Raw genomic sequence first — 16980 nt, forward strand, 5'->3', positions numbered from 1 at the left:
TTGTGTGGCCATCAGCACAATGAACCCCAGAACATTTTCATCACCCCAAAAAGCAAACTCATACCAGTCACTCCCCATTCTCCCTAACCATTCCTGCCCTAGGCGACCGCTAGTCAGTCTGTCTGCATAGATTTGCCTGTTCTGGAAATTTTATGTAAATGGCATCACATATGGCCTTTTGTGACTGACTTCTTTTGGTTAGTGTCGTGTTTTTAAGGCTCCTGAAGTACAGTGTCAGTACTTCATTTATTATTATTATTATTATTATTATTATTTTGCCAAATAACACTCAATTGCATGGATGCATCATGTTTTATTCATCCATTCATTAGTTGATGGACATTTGGGTTGTTTCCACCTCTGGGCTATCATGAATAATGTTGCTATGAACAATCATGTACAAGTCTGTGTGGGCATGTTTTCATTTCTCTTGGGTACATACCTAGGAGTGGAATTGCTGGGTAACATGGTAATTCCACAGTTAACATTTTATAGGGTCACCAAACTCTTTTCCAAAGCAGCTCTACTATTTTACATTGCCATCAGCAAATATGACGATTCCAATTTCTCCACACCCTCACCAACACTTGCCTGTTTCTATCTTAGCCCTCCTAGTAGGTGTGAAGCGTTGGTATCTTATTGTGGTTTTGATTTGCATTCCCCTAATGGCTAATCGTGTTGAGCATCTTTGAATGTGCTTGCTGTGTATTTATGTATCTTCTTTGGAGAAAGATCTTTTCAGATCTCATGCACATTTAAATTTTTTATTACTTGTCTTTTTGTTATTGAGCTGTAAGACTTATGTATTCTGGATATCTATCAGATACATGATTTACAAATATTTTCTCCATTCTGAGGGTTGCCTTTGTACTTTCTTTTGTAAAATAATTATGGTTAAATATACACAACACAACATTTACCATTTGAATCATTTCTAAGTGTACAGTTCTGTGCCATTATGTACTTTCATATCGTTGTGCAACCAGCATCACTATCCTTATCCAGAGCTTTTTTCATCCTCCCCAACTGAAACTCTGTCTCCATGGAACACGGACTTCCCCATTACCCTCTTCCCCAGCCCCTGGCAGCGATTCTGCTTTCTGTCTCTATGAATTTGACTACTCCAGGTACACATAAGTCGGATCGCATTTGTTTTTCTGTGACTAGCTTATTTCACATGGCATGCTGTCTTCAAGGTTCATTGATTTTGTAGCATGTGTCATAATGTTCTTCCTTTTTAAGGCTGAAAAATAAACACCACATTTTGTTTATCCATTCATCCATTGATGGACACTTGGGCTGCTTCCCTTTTTTGGCTTTTCTGAATAATGCTGCTGTGAACCTGGGTGTGCAAATACATGTTTGAGTCTCTGTTTTCAGTTCTTTTGGGTACATACCCAGAAGTAGAATTGCTAGATCATATGCTATTTCTTTATTTAACTTTAGGAAACTGCCACACAGTTTTACACAGTGGTAGCACCATTTTATATTCCCTCCAACAGTGCTCAGGGTTCCAATTTTTCCACATTCGCACCAACGTTTATTATTTTCTGGGTTGTTTTTTGTTTGTTTTATAATGGCCATACTAATGGATGTAAAGTGGTATCTCATTGTGGTTTTGATTTGCCTTTCTGTTCATTTTCTTGATGGTACTGTTGCAGCACAAAAGGTTTTAATTTTAATGAAGTCCAATTTATTTATCCTTTGTTGCTTTGTGCTTTTGGTGTCCAAGAAACCATTTCCTAATCTAAGGTCAGAAGATTTACTCCTATGTTTCTTCTAAGAATTTTGTGATTTCAGCTGTTACTGTTATGCCTATGATTCACTTTGAATCAATTTATGCTTATAATGTAAGGAACTGTTCCAACTTGATGCTTTTATATGTAGATATCCAGTTGTTTTAGAACCAGTTGCTGAAAAGACTATTCTTTCCTAGATTGATTGCCTTGGTGTTCTTGTCAAAAATTAATTGGCCATAAATGTGAGAGTTTATTTCTGGACTCTAACTTCTGTTACATTGATCAAATGTTTATCCTTATGCCAGTATCACACTGTCTAGATAGCTGTAGCTTTGTAGCAAATTTTGAAATTGGAAAGATTGTCTTTCACCTCTCTTCATCTTTTTCAAGATTGTTTTTGCTGTTCTGGGTTCCTTACATTTTCATGTGAATTTTAGGCTCACCTTGTGAGTTTCTGCAAAAGAGGCACCTGACATTTTTATAGGGATTGCATTGAATCTGTTGATCAATTTGGACAGTATTGCCATCTTCATAATATTCAGTCTTTTGATCTGTGAACATTGAATAACTTTCCACTTATGTAAGGTCTTCTGTTATTTCTTTCAGCAATATTTTGCAGTTTTTACAGTATAAGTTTTACATTTCTTCTGTTAAATTTATTCCTAAGCATTGTATTCTTTTTTATTCTACTGTAAACGGAAGTTTTTAAAAATTATTTTCAGGTTATCTGTTGCTGGTGTATAGAAATACAAGTGATTTTTGTACATTGCTCTTGTATCCTGCAACCTTGCTGAACTTGTTTATCCTGATCATTTGTAAGTGGGTTTCATAGGACTTTCTATATGTAAAATCATGTCATCTGCAAATACAGATAATTTTATTTCTTTTCCAAGCGACCTAGATTTGTATTTCTTTTTCTTGTTTAATTGCCCTGGTGAGAAACTCTAATACACCATTGAATAGAAGTGGTAAGAGCGGGCATCTCTGTCTTGTTCCTGAGGGAAATAATTCAGCCCTTCACCATCAAGTATGGTATTAGTGGTAGGTTTTCGTAGATGCCCTTTAACAGATTGAGGAAATTCCTATCTATTCCTAGTTTGAGTGTTTTTATCATGAAAGGGTATTGGATTTTGCCAAATGCTTTTTCTGTGTCTATTGAGACAATCATGTGTTGTTTGTTTGTTTTTTAAAGCTTATTCTATTGACACCGTATGTTTCATTGATTTTCTTATGTTACACCAACCTTGCATTTTTGGGTTAAATCCCACTTGGTCATTGTATATAACCATATTTGTGTGTTGCTCTGTTCAACTGGCCTGTATTTTGTTGAGGATTTTTGTGTGTATGCATCTGGGATATTAATTTCTAGCTTTCTCTTCTTGTGGCACCTTTGTCTGATTTTGGTATCATGGAAATATTGACTTCATAGAATTAATTGTGAAGCATTGCCTCTTATTTTTTTGGAACCGTTTGTGAAAAATTGGTACTAATTTTTCTCTAAATGTTTGGTAGAGTTTACTAGAGAAGCCATCTGGACCTAGACCTTTTATTGTGGAGGAAGCTTTTAATTACTAATTCAGTCTGTTGCATTGTTTCTAACTTGTAGATAACACAAGCTACTAACAGGCATGCACTTCTGTAAAAGGAAAGGGAACCTGGGAAGAGTGGGCCCGGCAGGAGTTGGGAGATTTGGGGGTTTATAGTTGGCTCTGCCTGGAGCTGCACCCTTTCTCTCCTTTATTATCACACGTCTTTTAGAGGAAGAAGTCTGTCCTCTCCCTCGTATATCAGTGCTTTTGAGGTTGGGACCAGTAACCCTTAGGAAAGGTGGTGTGTAACTTCACCTGACACCAGAGAAAGTTGGTATTCAGACCAAGACAATTGAGAGTAGAAGCTTTTGCAGGCCTTCAGGCCGGGGTGAGGGAGAGAGAGAGAGAGATTGATTGATTCCTGCCTTGCTTCAAATATCGATAACAAGTGAAGGGGCATCAGCTGTTGAGATTCCCAGGTCATATGTGCTAGACCACAGTGAACTACCAGACAGCCATGTAGAGAATGAGGCAGCTTTCTGTGTGCTGATGGGAAATGGTTCCAAAATACATGAAGTACACAGAGTGGTGTGCTATCACATGTGTTAGAAGACAAAAAGTAGAAAACCATAGATGCATGCAGGCTGGTAAACGCAGAGTTCCTTTGGAAGGGCACCCAAGATAAGGGGCAGGGGTGGAGGAAGACATCATACCACAAGGGTGGTTTTTCCCTTGTGCTTACGCCACCTGAAGTTTTTCTTAAGCAATGGACCTGTGTGAAGCCCGGTGGTAAGGCCGTGCACTGGCCACAGGGGCACGTGTCTGTTGGGCAGCATGGGCACAGTGTCTGTGCCCTCATGGAAACGGCCAGCCCACCAGGTTGAATGTCTCTGCCAAGGCGTGTGAGGTGCAGTTCAGACCTCCATTTGGGTCAGGCCTCCCGTGTTTCCCGAGGAATTGTTCCCTGCACCTGTCTGCTGAGGGGAAACTGCCGACCCATCTCAAGGGCCCCACAAGGTTAGGTGTCCTCTTTTGAGCATAGTTTCTGTGACACACAAACCCTGGTCTGTTTTTCCAAGGTGAAGGCTTTCACTGCCCTCCAGTCTCCCTGCGGACCTGGGTTCAGGTGGCCCCATAATAAAGCGCTTTATTCTTTCTTGGTAGGCCCCATCGCTACGCCCCCCTCCTCCGCCCCCACCGCCTGCCTCCTGCCTCCTGCCTCCTGCCTCCTGCCTCCTGCCTCCTCAAACAAGTGAAGGTGCTGGGGAAGCGGAGCAGATGCCAGAAGGCTTTGGATTTGCTAGGCCAAACGAGCATACACGCGAGCAGCCTGTCCTTTCCTATGGAAGGCTGGGAGAACTGGCCGGCAGAAGCACATTGGGTTGGGGGAAATAGCCACACTCTTGGCTCTCATCGGCGTGAATGTTTCCCCTCCTTCACAGGGGCTACCTTGGAAGCCTGGGGAGCCTAGCAGCCAGGGCTCCTCAGATCCCAGGTTGAGTTCTAGGTCTGGATGCAGGGCCTCAGACACCGAGGACCCCTCTGTCTCTCCCACAGAGAACACCTTCTGCAGTGGGGACCACGTGTCTTGGCACAGCCCTTTGGATAACAGTGAGTCAAGAATCCAGCACATGCTGCTGACAGAGGACCCGCAGATGCAACCCGTGCAGACGCCCTTTGGGGTAGTTACCTTCCTGCAGGTGAGGCCCGGGTTGGACGTGGGCTTGAGCCTTTCCTTGGCAGTGGTCCTGGAAGGACAGGGATGTTCGGATAAGGAAAGTGCAGGGGACCGGGGAGTTCCTTGGTCTTCTCCCATTTGCTACTCCCTCTGTTGGTTTGTCAGGTCACTTCAGATGGTCTGATTGAACCTGCTGAGATGGGAGGAGGAGGAAAGGGAAGGGGCCATTTGGGTAGAAGAGAATGGTTGTGGACAAGGCGGGTAACGGGGTCTTTCTGGGAACTAGTGAAGGCCCGCGCAGCTACCAGCACAGGGTCCCCCAGCAGGAATACAGCTTTGGGCTGTGTGCCCTCCCCAGCCACAGAAGGCCTCCCTGCCATCCTGATGGGGCCGGCGTGAAGATCCAGTTGTTTCCCTTGAGATTTACTAAAGCTCAGTCCCTAATAAGGGCGAGAGCTTTTCTGCCAGCTTCATAGTTTCGAGCTTAGAGTCTCAAAATCTCCTGATTATGTTCCCCATGATCATGGACCGGGTAGGACCATCTGCCGGGGCCTCCCCTGCTTCTGTGGACAGGGGCTTGGGACCCATCCCGAGTTGGCAGGGCTGTGATTTTTCCCTCCGCAGTTTAGGGCTAGACATCGCGTCACCAGACAGCTGACCTATCACAACAGGGCAAGAATCAGGCCTCAGTGCCACATCTGAGGACCCATGCGTACCCTGGCCAGGCAACTCTTCCCTTGTGAGGGAACCATCCCATATTGGATGCACCAGCCCCTGGGCACAGATCCCGTCTGTAGTCCTATCCCCTGAGGTGACACTGACAGAGCCTGGATGGCTGACCTTCTAGGTGGGTGGGAGGAATGGCCATTAACACACAACGGCATCTTGTCCCGGGGTCTCAGATTGTCGGCGTCTGCACTGAGGAGCTCCATGCAGCCCAGCAGTGGAACGGGCAGGGCATCCTGGAGCTGCTGCGGACGGTGCCCATGTGAGTACGTCCCCTCCCTGCTAGGCGGGTGCCTGGCTTCCCAGGCCTGGGGGTGGGACTCCCTTCCCCACACGTGGGCTTTCCCTACATTGCTGTCAGGCACTGGTTTTTCACATCAGGGCTTCCTGACAACTCGTCCCCTGATGGCCCCCGACCACTAACCTCTCCCTTGTGTTCTGGGGCAGCAAACAGGGCAGGCTGTAGGCCCAGCCCAGACCCTCCTGCCCCCTTTCTTTGTCCACAGCGCTGGCGGCCCCTGGCTGATAACTGACATGCGGAGGGGAGAGACCATATTTGAGATCGATCCGCACCTGCAAGTATGTCTTGAGTGAGGAAAACCTTTCTAGCACATTGTGCCTAGGCCTCTTCCAAATAACACTGGCTTTCATCCTGGGAAAACGGAGGAGCTTTATTTGTGAGTGAGTAGAAATATGACGTGATTTGGAAATTGTCCCCTGAATTCTGCAGAGTGCATGAGGGAACAGAGATTTCAGGTCAGGAAAAGTGGTCTCAGTCACATGTGTTTTTGCATTTAAAAAGGATAATTTTATTGTATGCAAATCATATATCAATAAACCTGACTTAAAAAAAGATCACCAGCAACTACATGAATAGAGTGGGTATTGCTTGTCCAGTATTCACCTTCCCACTTCCTGCTTCTGTGAAGAACACAGACTTCCTTTCAGGGAGCCATCCCACCGCTGCCGCCACCACCCGGTGACAGACAGAATGGGCGCTAGTGACGCGCACGGCCCAGCTGCAGTGGGCAGCCCTGATTGGTCTAATGATCTTAGGCCCTATTTAGATACATTTCCTTCTTGAGCAGTCGGACACCAAGCTCTTTCCCCGGGCAGGCTGGCATTTCTCAGTGTGGAAAGGAAGTGTTTATACATACGGGCCTACAGTTGCCCACCCACATGGCCCAGCTAGAGAGTTTCAGTGTCGTCTTTGGTTTTTTAGAAGAAGCACTGTTTTTGCATGCAGGTGGGTTTTGAAAGTCACGTAGAGCATAATTTCCTTTCTTACGGGCTGCTTATGAAGCAGGGGCAGCAGACAGCTAATAACATGCCTAGCGTGTGCCTGCCTCTACTTTCCCCCCCCCCGCCATCTCCTGAGCCTCTGTGAAGATCTGGTAGGCCACAGGCAGCTGCCAAGAATTATGTGTCCTCTTGGAGGGACAAAGGGTGCCAGGGAAGAGGCAGCAGGTAGAAACATAGCCAGCAGCTCCTGCTTTCTGTACCGCAAGCCTCTGATCTCGTGGGTGGGGACCCTGCTCACTCACAGATGACGCTCCTCTATTTTCCTAGCGCCTTTAACACTGAAGTTTTCACATTGCTGCCAGGACCCTCTGTTATCTCTACTTTAAACTTGGTTTCCTTGTAGCTTCTGCTTATGCAAGAACCAGGAACCACTAAGGGTATGTTTCCCTTATAAGCCCTGTTCTAGAGCCACCCGGGGATCCAGCATGGGACACTGTGGGCTGTTGTTTTGCTTCTGTCCTAAGTGCCAAGTGTTGAGAAAGAACCTGGTCCTTTAAACTTAGTAGGGTGAGCAGCCTGTCCTTTCTCTGCATGCCAAGAATGGTTCTCTTCCTAATCTTTAGGCTCCCCTGAGACCAGCCAGCAGGACCAAGAGCACCTAGTGGTCTTTAAAAGCAAGCAGGCGGACCTCGGTGAGGAAGTCCAGCTTTCTTTCCTGGTGGCTCTGTGCACCACGTGGGAACTCCCCTGTGCTCACGTTTGCCAGCCTGGGGCCTGCTCACGAGTGGTTCATTTTAGGGCTGGCTCCCGTTCCTTTGCTCCAAGTTCTGCCACCGGCTAGCTATGTGCCTAGACAAGTCCCTTAACTTCTCTGGGTCTAAGTCTTTCTTCTTTACTTACGAAGTTGAACCAAGAGACGTCCTTAGCTCTTTGCTTCACTGAGGGGCTTCGGGTGGCCAGTAGAGAGGGAAAAGTTCAGACTCGACCCTGAGCAAACGAGGGTCCGCCCACTCCTGCGGGAGCACAGAGCTGCTCCTTTTCATCAGCTGTCCCTGTCCCTGGTCAGAATCCCAGCTTTGCCCAGGCCAAAGGTAGCACTAGAAAGGAGGAGAGTGACTGATGAGGAGGCATCCAGGGCACGGCCTTTCTCAGGAAATAAGGACCGTATGGAAGCTTACCTCACATGCCCCTGGACAGGCTCCCTGGCCGAGCAGCAGCCAGTTTGGTGCCATGAGGCGTGCGGAGGAGGGCACGCGGACTCCTGTTGAGGTGCCCACTCAGGAGCTTTATTTGGCCCACGTGGTTGTTATGAGCAAGGTTGCTAGAGCCTTTCAGATGACCTTTAATCCAAAACCCAACCTCACAGAACTATGTTTTACCAGAAACCCCAGGGGTGTTTGGGTACAACTGTTCCTCAAGGCCATTTGGTGAGGCCATTTGGAGAATGTTTGGACTCAAAAGTGCCAAGGCCTGCACAAAAGCAGGGCCTCTAGTGGGGTCTGAGATGGGCAGCATCCTCCAGGCCCCCATTTCATTCCAGGAAGTAAAAGAAACTCCATCCAGAGACCTTTGCCAAACAAGTTAGCAATGCAGGAAGTCCTGCCCTTCTGCTCTCCGATGGCGCTTCGCTGCATGACCACACCCCCTGCTGTTAGAAGAGGAAACTACAGATGTGGAACCAGGGAGAAGTTGGTCTGTCCTGGCCTCTCCCACCTGTGGCCAGCTCCCACCCTGTCCTCTGTAGCAGCAGCTGGGGGTGGGGGTTCTTCCTGGATGACGGGAGGAGAGGAAGGACTGTGCCTCTCCTCAGGGAAGTAGTTCCTGGCTCTGCCACATCAGCAGCACAGGCCAGCATGCGGCAGGCAGTCAAGGCTCCAAAACAGTTATGGAGGTCATTTTACTGAAAGCTTGATGATAGAGAAGAAGCTTCCCTTGGGATTTTGCTTCTTCCTGGTTTCCCCCAGTCCCTGGTTCCCCTGGCGGAGTCCAGTGGCTGGCAGAGGCTGTCATATGTTAGGAATCAGGGCAGAGCAAGATCAGAGATCCTGCTCTTCTAGCACTTGTCCCAGGCTCAGCACCAACGCGGGCTCTGTAAATACTGGAAAGGTGGCATTGACCACAGGCTACCGGTTCGCTGAAGGAACTCTGGCTCTTTGGTTCTTTCCAAGCAGGAGAGAGTTGACAAAGGCATCGAGACGGACGGCTCCAATCTAAGCGGTGTCAGTGCCAAGTGTGCCTGGGATGACCTGAGCCGGCCCCCTGAGGATGATGAAGACAGCCGGAGCATCTGCATAGGCACACAGCCCCGGCGGCTCTCTGGCAAAGGTGGGAGCCGGCGCTGGCCTTCCTCCTTCCCTTTCCCCGGGCCTGGTTTGCAGGCTCTATAAGATGGGTCTCTAACATAAACAGTCCATTCAGTAGTTTATTTCCTGGCAGGATTGAAACAGCATGTGAAGTCTTTCAGCAGGGTGGAATTAAGGGAGCTTTATTGGCCCATTTCTCCTGTGTTTCCTGTGTGTATTTCAAATGCACCACCAGCAGTGACCATTGTGTTTTAGATTTATCCCTTGCAGTCTGAGGTCATGGAGGTGAGTGGAAGCCATAGAACAGTTACAGGAAAAGGCCACAGTCCACCCAAGTACAAGAGAACAAGCGTCGGCCACCCACAGAATTGACACAGGGCCCAGCTCTGGCCTGAGAGCCATGCCAGACCCAAGGATCACTCTGGCCTCAGGCCCTCCCAGGCCTTAGAAAAGAGAGGCCTGAGTGTGAGGCCAGCTTGCAAACTTCTCTGCCCTACTGTCCTGCAGATCCAGTGTTAGGGGCTGTGGGCAGGGCACCCTGTGCCCATTGCATTCCAGGTAGGGCCTCAGAGAAGGAGGGTATGGCTCTCCGGTTAGAAGGTCACCATGTTGGTCTTGGCTATGGAAACAGCTGTGGTTTCTTAGCAAAACCAAAAGAAAAGCAGCCTTTTACAAATGCATGTGTTTACAGCTTCTTTTTCTACTTCTTTGCTCGATTCCCCTACCTTTTCTTATCTTTTGAAGAGTAAGATACCTGTAGTCCTGAATACAATACCTCCATACTTGATAGCACTTATGAAAGGTTCCCTTTCCATAAATGACAGCTTACACCCCTAGCACAAATACCTGACTCCTTTCTGTCCTTCCTGCTTATTCTAATGGCGTGACAAACCCATGGGAGGTTCCAAGAGAACATATACAATTATTAGAATTATTCAGTTGCTTTTGACAAAACAGATAATTTAAGGAGGAATTCATAGTCTTGTCCAAAATGGCACCATTATTGGATTTTTTCTTTTTTTAAAGTAAAAAAGTAACCCATGCTACTCTAACAAGTCAAACAAAAAGTTAATAATCACCTCCATCATCCATTCTAAGCCCATCATTTGAGCAACCGATGTTAATTTCCTTTCTGGCCCTGTTTAGTTTGCGGAGGTAAGTCGTAGACCAGAGGCTCAGTGGAGGGGACCAGACTAGTAGTCTTCACTCAGAGAGCAGCAGAGCACCTTGCAAAGAAATAATCCCACCCAGGGGCTCCTCTCCCATCTCCTGGCTCTTGTCAGACCCATGGAGAGGCACGGCATCCTGGGCCAAGGTAGGAAGATGACCTCAGCAGATACCACCTGGCCACCCAGGGCCCAAAAATTTGTGTAAGAGACACCTGGCCATTCGTGGCAGGGCACTCTGAGCCCTTGTGGGGATCCATTTCAGTGGGCAGAACCTTTGGACGGTCATGGGCAGTGGCAGAGGCCTTGGTAGTTTCTGTCTGGAACTGTGTTAGAGCAGGAAGGGAAAGGATAGTGGAGAGGACCCCCATCGTGGGGGGCGCCCTTCTGAAGTCCAGGGCCCCACCGCCCCCCTTGTCTTCTGCAAGAACGGCAGTCTTTGACCCAAAGTTTCTTGAGAACATGATGCCTTTGTCAGCCCCGTGTCCCCACACTGCACGCACTCACATCTCACAGCTGATGCCTCGAGCTGGCTCAGGAGGCCTTCATGGGGGCCTTTCCCCAGCATGTCTGCAGAGCCAGCTTCCACAGCAGGGCTGGGGAATGCTGGGAGCCAGAGGGCCACCAGGCAACTTAGCGGTGTTGTTGCAGACACGGAGCAGATCCGGGAGACCCTGAGGAGAGGACTTGAGATCAACAGCAAGCCCGTCCTTCCACCCATCAACCCTCAGCGGCAGAATGGCCTCACCCATGACCGGGCCCCGTAAGTTTCCTACCCACAGAGGGGGTGAGTGCAGCCTCTGGGCAGCAGTGTCCCGGGACTGGGACAGGGGATAGTCTTGTCCTGAAGGGCCCGTTCCTGTGGCTTGCATGAGAGAGAAGAATGCTCATGGCCCTTGCTGGCCGGGCCTAGGGCCTGGGGAGCACGGATCTGTGGGTCACAGAGAAGGGCCTCAGAGGGGACCCAGCAAAGCAGGAATATAAACATTAGTAAATATTTACACGGGCTGTGTGAGCAGATGGGAGGCCAAATTGGGGCGAAATCTGAGTTGGGGCCTCCCAGCCTTGTGGGAGCCCATTGTGCTGAGCACGGCTCCCCTCCTTATCTCAGCCCCGACCACAGTTGCCCTTCCTTCCTTCCTGGAGCCTGGTCTCCGGCTGATAGCTGCAACCCCAGGGGCCTCCCTGTCTAGCCAGCTCCGTACTGGACGCCTGCTACTGAGGCCCTTCTTCCTGCCTCCCTTCCAGGGGGCCCAGGGCAGAGAAGGGAAGTCCCTTGCAGGCCCCTGCTGCCTGTCCAGGGGGGGGCCTCCATAGCCCTTGGGAGAAACCGTGGCCACCCGAGAGGTCAGATCCGCTTCCTGCTGACCTCTTTTCCTCTGATAGGGGACAAATGGTGGGCGGGGCTGGAGCTGGGCACCCCGCTCTGCTCTGAGTCCCGGGCAACTCTAGGGAATAGCTGCTGGCAGAGGATACCTGGGAGCTGGCAGGCCAGAACAGGAACCTTGCCTGCTGGGGAGGAAGTTGCTGTGCTCTGGACTAAAAGGGAAGCAGCTCACTCCCGCAAGATCGGGGTAATCCGTCCTTCTAAAAGAGTCTCTATTACATACTTTCTGTGTGGCAGGCTCAGGACCCAGGGGTCCTTCTGGGGGTAGGCTCTTTTGGGGGTACATGAACAGTTAATTCATTGGTATGAGTCAGCTGTAGGTACAAATAGATTTGGAAATAGATACTTCTATCAATTCTAGCTCCAGGTGCTCATCCGCAAGCCCCAGAAGTGGTAGTGGTTTAATGCACTACAGAAAAGTCAGCACACTCAGTGGTCTCTAGGGAATGCTTCTCAGAGGCAGAAGAACATGAGATGTGGGCTCTGAAGGCGCCCTGGAATTTTAACAAGCAGGGGAAGAAATTGACAGGGATGGAACAGGGAGGCCTAGCTGGTTAAAGTTAGGGCTGCCACCTTGGAGCAGACTGTGGTGTTGGGAGGGTTATCCTGGGAACGGGCCTGCCCAAGAGAGCTCACTATGCAGAAGCCATGAAAAGCCATGAGAATTGAGCTTCTTGGCAAGAGCCAAGCAAAGCCCCCCTGCCACCTCAGAGCAGTTTTCAGCTCCAGCCAGTGGGTTTCTCTAGCCAGCCACCTCGAAGTAGCTGGCTTGAGGCACTGCAGTCTTTCCCTAGCAGCAGCAGATAGCCGGGCTGGGTCACGGGGCATCTGGAAACTCCACCTGTGAATCTGGAATCTGTCCCAGAGCCATACTTCTTGTGCCCTGAGCTTGGCTTCTCCCTCTAGGCCCCATTGGCACTGGTGATTGGCCGGGAGGTACTTGAAGACATAAAGGCTCGAACAGATTGCTTATAACGTGTAGTCAATCTGAGTCCAGATGGCCCTTCCAGCTCTGGAAGGTCCGGGTTTCTGGGCCGAAGGGCAGGGGCTCTGGCGGGGACACACCTGCCCGTCTTGTATGTCTGACATAAGTCCGAGATCTTACTCCCTGTCTAAGGCATATACCCAGCTGCCACGCCCCACCCCACCCCCAGATGTCACAAGGAAGCACAAGGCTCCAGGTTATTGGATGCATACATACAGCCCTGGTCCAGAACTGTCTGCAGACACAAGGCAGAGGCTGCAGCCTGCACTCTTTCGCCTGAGCTGGCTGAGCTACAGAGAGGTGCCAGCCTCCTGAGGTATCTTCCCCCGCAACCCGCAGCTCAGATACCCAGTCAGGTCTCCCTGGTGCCAGGATCTGCAGGTTGGAGGAAATCAGGACGTTTCCTCTGAGTTTCTTGGTGCTGTTTACTAAGTTGTTAGCTGGTAGAGGAATGGTTCTCCCTCCTTTGCCAAGAATATTTTCCAATACACCCCTCAAGACTCCAGCTCCCTATTATCTCAGGATTGATGACGATTGACTCAGTTTAGATAAGCAAGCACAGTTGTAATATCTGTGCTTCTCACTGTGGGACTTGACCCCGTTTCAGATTAAACCACATGGATTGCAACTGAGAAACCAACCCCAAATGTGCTGGCACCAGTGTTTGCTTCTCTTCTGTGGGGGAGTGACCAAATGGGCCTTCCTGTGTCCACATGACCGATTTTCCTTTAGTCAGGCCTTCTGGTCTGGGGCGCTCGGATGCGTGGGGCTTCATGGGTCTGAACGTGGCCTGACGAAGCTGCGGTTCAGAGGAGCTGATGGAGCGTGGACATTAGCAGCTGGGCTCTGGCCTGCCTGGGGACTCAGGTCCTTGCTTTTGTCATACCTCAACAGCAACTAATGCTTAAATCGTACCTAATATGTGCCAAGTGATGTTCCAAGTGCTTTATAGCATATGAATTTAGTTCCTCCTTATAGTCACTCTATGAAGTAGATAATGTTATAGATGAGGAAACTGAGGTACAGAGGGGCTATTGAGAACTTGCCCAAGGATAGAAAAGGATAGCGCTTACGGCAGGCTCTCAGCCACTAACATGGTGTGTGGTCGTCCTCACCTCATGATCAGGGACCCCGTGAGCGTTACATAAGACTATGTCTCTGAGGTGGTAATAACCCTCACTTGATGGACCTCCTCTGGCTAGTCGGAGCATGAATAGAGACCTTTCACATGACATCAAGGACAAGGCTAAAGCCTGGTTTCAGAAGCTCACTGTGCACATTTAACCCTCGAGAGCACATGCTGTCAGCCTCAGGCTTCCAAATCCCAGCAACAATGAGCTGTGTCATAATTGGCTCATTGATGGCAGAACTACTTTTTGACACAAAGCCCTGTTTTCTTCATGTTCAGAAACAAAAAACCCTATCTCTGGCCCCTCCACCACCTCAGAGGTTGGGGATTCCTTTCTCTCCTTCCTTGAACCTTAGTTCTTGCTTCCGAGAAAAGCAGGCCCCTCTGGGCAACCTGCTCCTCTCCTACTAGCTCCTGCCAGCCCTCCGCCCACTGCCTTCCTGGAAGGAGAGTCCTCGGCCCTCTTTGGGGCTGCTTCCAGCGTTTCTCAACCCTTGCATTCCAGCCATGAAATTTTTATCTGACTTTTCCCAAGAGGATCAGTTGAGAAAAGCCTCCTTGGGCTTGGCTGGCGCCTTCCTTCTCACTGCCTGCCCAGGTGAGTTTGGGAAGCAGCTCCTTTGTGCCACTGAGGAGAGCCCGGCTTAGCGACTGCACCTGCCAACACTTGTACGGACCTAGGGGGAGAATCGCTGGCGTCTTCTCTGTCTGAGGTGGCCTGGTTAAACATGTAATGCTCTCCTGAGCCTGGCCTTAGCTCCCAGCCTCACTGCAGTTGGTGGGAGGATGTGAGTGTCCAGCACATCATGTGGGGAGGTTTATATTTCTATTAACTGTTACTCGATGCTGAGAACCTGCAGGAGTGTCGCAGGGCCTCCTCCTCCCTCTGCCAGTGACTCACTGGCTGTGGCTGGGGGACCTTCCAGGAGCTTTGTGGTCACATAGCCTCCCAGAGAGGAGAGGGCTCACATGCAAGTGCGTACATCTGTTGGCAGGGAAGGTTCCTGACTGTAGGAACAGCTCTTTGTAGTTGAGGCACCTTTAAAAAGCAGACTTAACTATCCCTGCTTATCCAAGTTTCTCATTCTTCTGGAATTGTACCAATAGCTTGTAAGGGTCTTTGTTTGTTTGTTTGTTTTTTGCCTTAATATCCTACAGAATTAAGGTTTTGAATTCTGTTGCAACATTCTCAGCTGCACCCTCCCTCCAGTACGGACATATACACACACATAGATTTCTCTCCACTTTTATGAGTGTCTCTGCTCCCATTTGTTTGGCCCCTTCCATGGAGTGACTTTGTTACCTCTCGTCCTGGATCTTGAATAGCTTGTGACCTGGCTGGGGAGTCATCCCCTAGAGAAAATTGTGTTTTGTTTTGTTTTGCTTATTCTTTTTTTTTTTTTTTTTTAAGATTTTTCATTTATTTATTTTTAGAGAGGGGAAGGGAGGGAGAGAGGGAGAGAAACATCAGTGTATCATTGCCTCTTGTGCGCCCCCTACTGGGGACCTGGCCTGCAACCCAGGCATGTGTCCTGACTGGGAATTGAACCAACAACCCTTTGTTTCACAGGCTGGCACTCAGTCCACTGAGCCACACCAGCCAGGGCTGTTTGCTCATTCTTAAGGCCCATGAACATTAATCAGGAGAAGAAAATATCTAGTTTGCATCCAGTAAATTGGGTGAAGGAAGGTGAGTTTCCATTGGGAAAAGCAGCTGGGCTGTTGATACGGCCACTCACATGCAGGGTGGTCTTCGGTAACCCCATTCTAAGGGGTCTGTGGAATCAGCGCAGCAGCCAGCCTGGAGCCTGCATCAGTCACATTGGCTTCCCTCACCTCTCCCACATTGGGGAAGTACAGTTGTTTTCATCAGAGAGAAAACCCAGAAAGAAATAGGTCCGCTGTTAGGGCCTCAGCCAGGCCCTGCAGAGCTGAGGAAGGGCCCAGGCCTTTGTGACCCATGTTTGCCATGCCGAGTGCCTGCCTTTTTGTGCCTTTCTCAGAAATACACATCTGAAAGGGCAAAACAAGGGTCTCCACAGCAAGTCCAGCTTGATGGATTTCTGTTTGAACTCCATTCCCTGCTCCACTTTCTCCAAGAGAGGAAGCTATAGCCATTGTTAACACCCCAGCCTCGGAGTGCAGGGCCAGTTGAGTTCTCCATCAAGAATGCATCCCCTCATCTTCAAGTTGCGCAGCCAGGAGTACTTTTATTGCCCATCCTTGATGTTCATTGTCACCCATCACTTCAGCTGTGAGTCACTTCTCCAGAGAAGAGGAAAGGAGGGCTCAAAGGTGAGAGCTGGAGAGAGGAAATGACTCAGTGTCTCCGCAAACGGAAAGCCAAGGGCCCTGGCTAGGGGGCTCATTCAGGGAAGTCGGGGTCCTATTTGCCCACCCAAGTCAGGGCACAGCTAGGAGTGGAGGTCGCTGGTGCCCAGAGGAGTTGTTAGTTAAGGAGTCCCTTAATGTAAATTTCCTCACTCTGTCTTCCTCAGCCACGCTGTGTCCCACTCTGCCATAGTCACAGTCCATCCTTGGGATATTCGCAATGACAATACTGCTTTTATATCATTTGGTTATTGGCCTACCAGTAACCTTTTAATCATTTGGTTATTGGTTAATCAGTCCCCTGCATTTTACTCCCGGGATTGTCCCCATCAGAGAGTTTCTCAGAAGGAGCCTTTTGCAAGGGTCGCGGAGATGCGCTGGCACCTTCGTCCCCGCCCACACCCTGTTCCAGGCCCACCCTGAAGGCAGACCTGCAAGAGGTTCTTTCTCTGGAAAGTTCAGAGCTTCCGTCAGCAATCTGAAAGCAGAAAGGAATACTCTCCCATGCTAGACTGGGCTCCGCAGGCCAGACCCACCTCATTTCTGAATAGTTGCCAGCCCCAATGCCCTGCTTCCTGCTCCTGGGCATCCCCAAGGAGAAAGGCCCTAAGTTGTGTGGCTAGTGCTTATATCACCACTGTCACGGGACTGCGATTGTGGCTAAAAGGAGTCTTGGTGGTTGGGCGCCTCTCTTTCCACACCTGCTGCCACTGATAGAATATGACCAATAACCTTGGGCTAAAATGTAGAAGACTTTTCAATCTG

The 16980-nt window shown here is 49.4% G+C and overlaps 1 protein-coding gene across 2 annotated transcripts in view; it reads left to right on the top strand.

The window, feature by feature from the left end:
- The window catches only part of SUFU (SUFU negative regulator of hedgehog signaling), a 95691-nt gene that overhangs the window by 54656 nt on the left and 24055 nt on the right, over positions 1–16980 (top strand). The window contains exons 4-8 of one of the 2 annotated variants that reach the window (XM_054581430.1): positions 4826–4968; positions 5849–5934; positions 6179–6251; positions 9083–9239; positions 11035–11146. In XM_054581430.1, coding sequence (XP_054437405.1) covers positions 4826–4968; positions 5849–5934; positions 6179–6251; positions 9083–9239; positions 11035–11146 — 571 coding nt within the window. The remainder of the gene's footprint in view (positions 1–4825; positions 4969–5848; positions 5935–6178; positions 6252–9082; positions 9240–11034; positions 11147–16980) is intronic. The other variant, XM_054581431.1, reaches the window with a different exon arrangement.

The sequence above is a fragment of the Pteronotus mesoamericanus genome, unplaced genomic scaffold (genome assembly GCF_021234165.1).
Source record: "Pteronotus mesoamericanus isolate MK-2021 breed Mesoamerican mustached bat unplaced genomic scaffold, CSHL_Meso_final contig_657, whole genome shotgun sequence".
NCBI classification, from domain to species: Eukaryota; Metazoa; Chordata; class Mammalia; order Chiroptera; family Mormoopidae; genus Pteronotus; species Pteronotus mesoamericanus.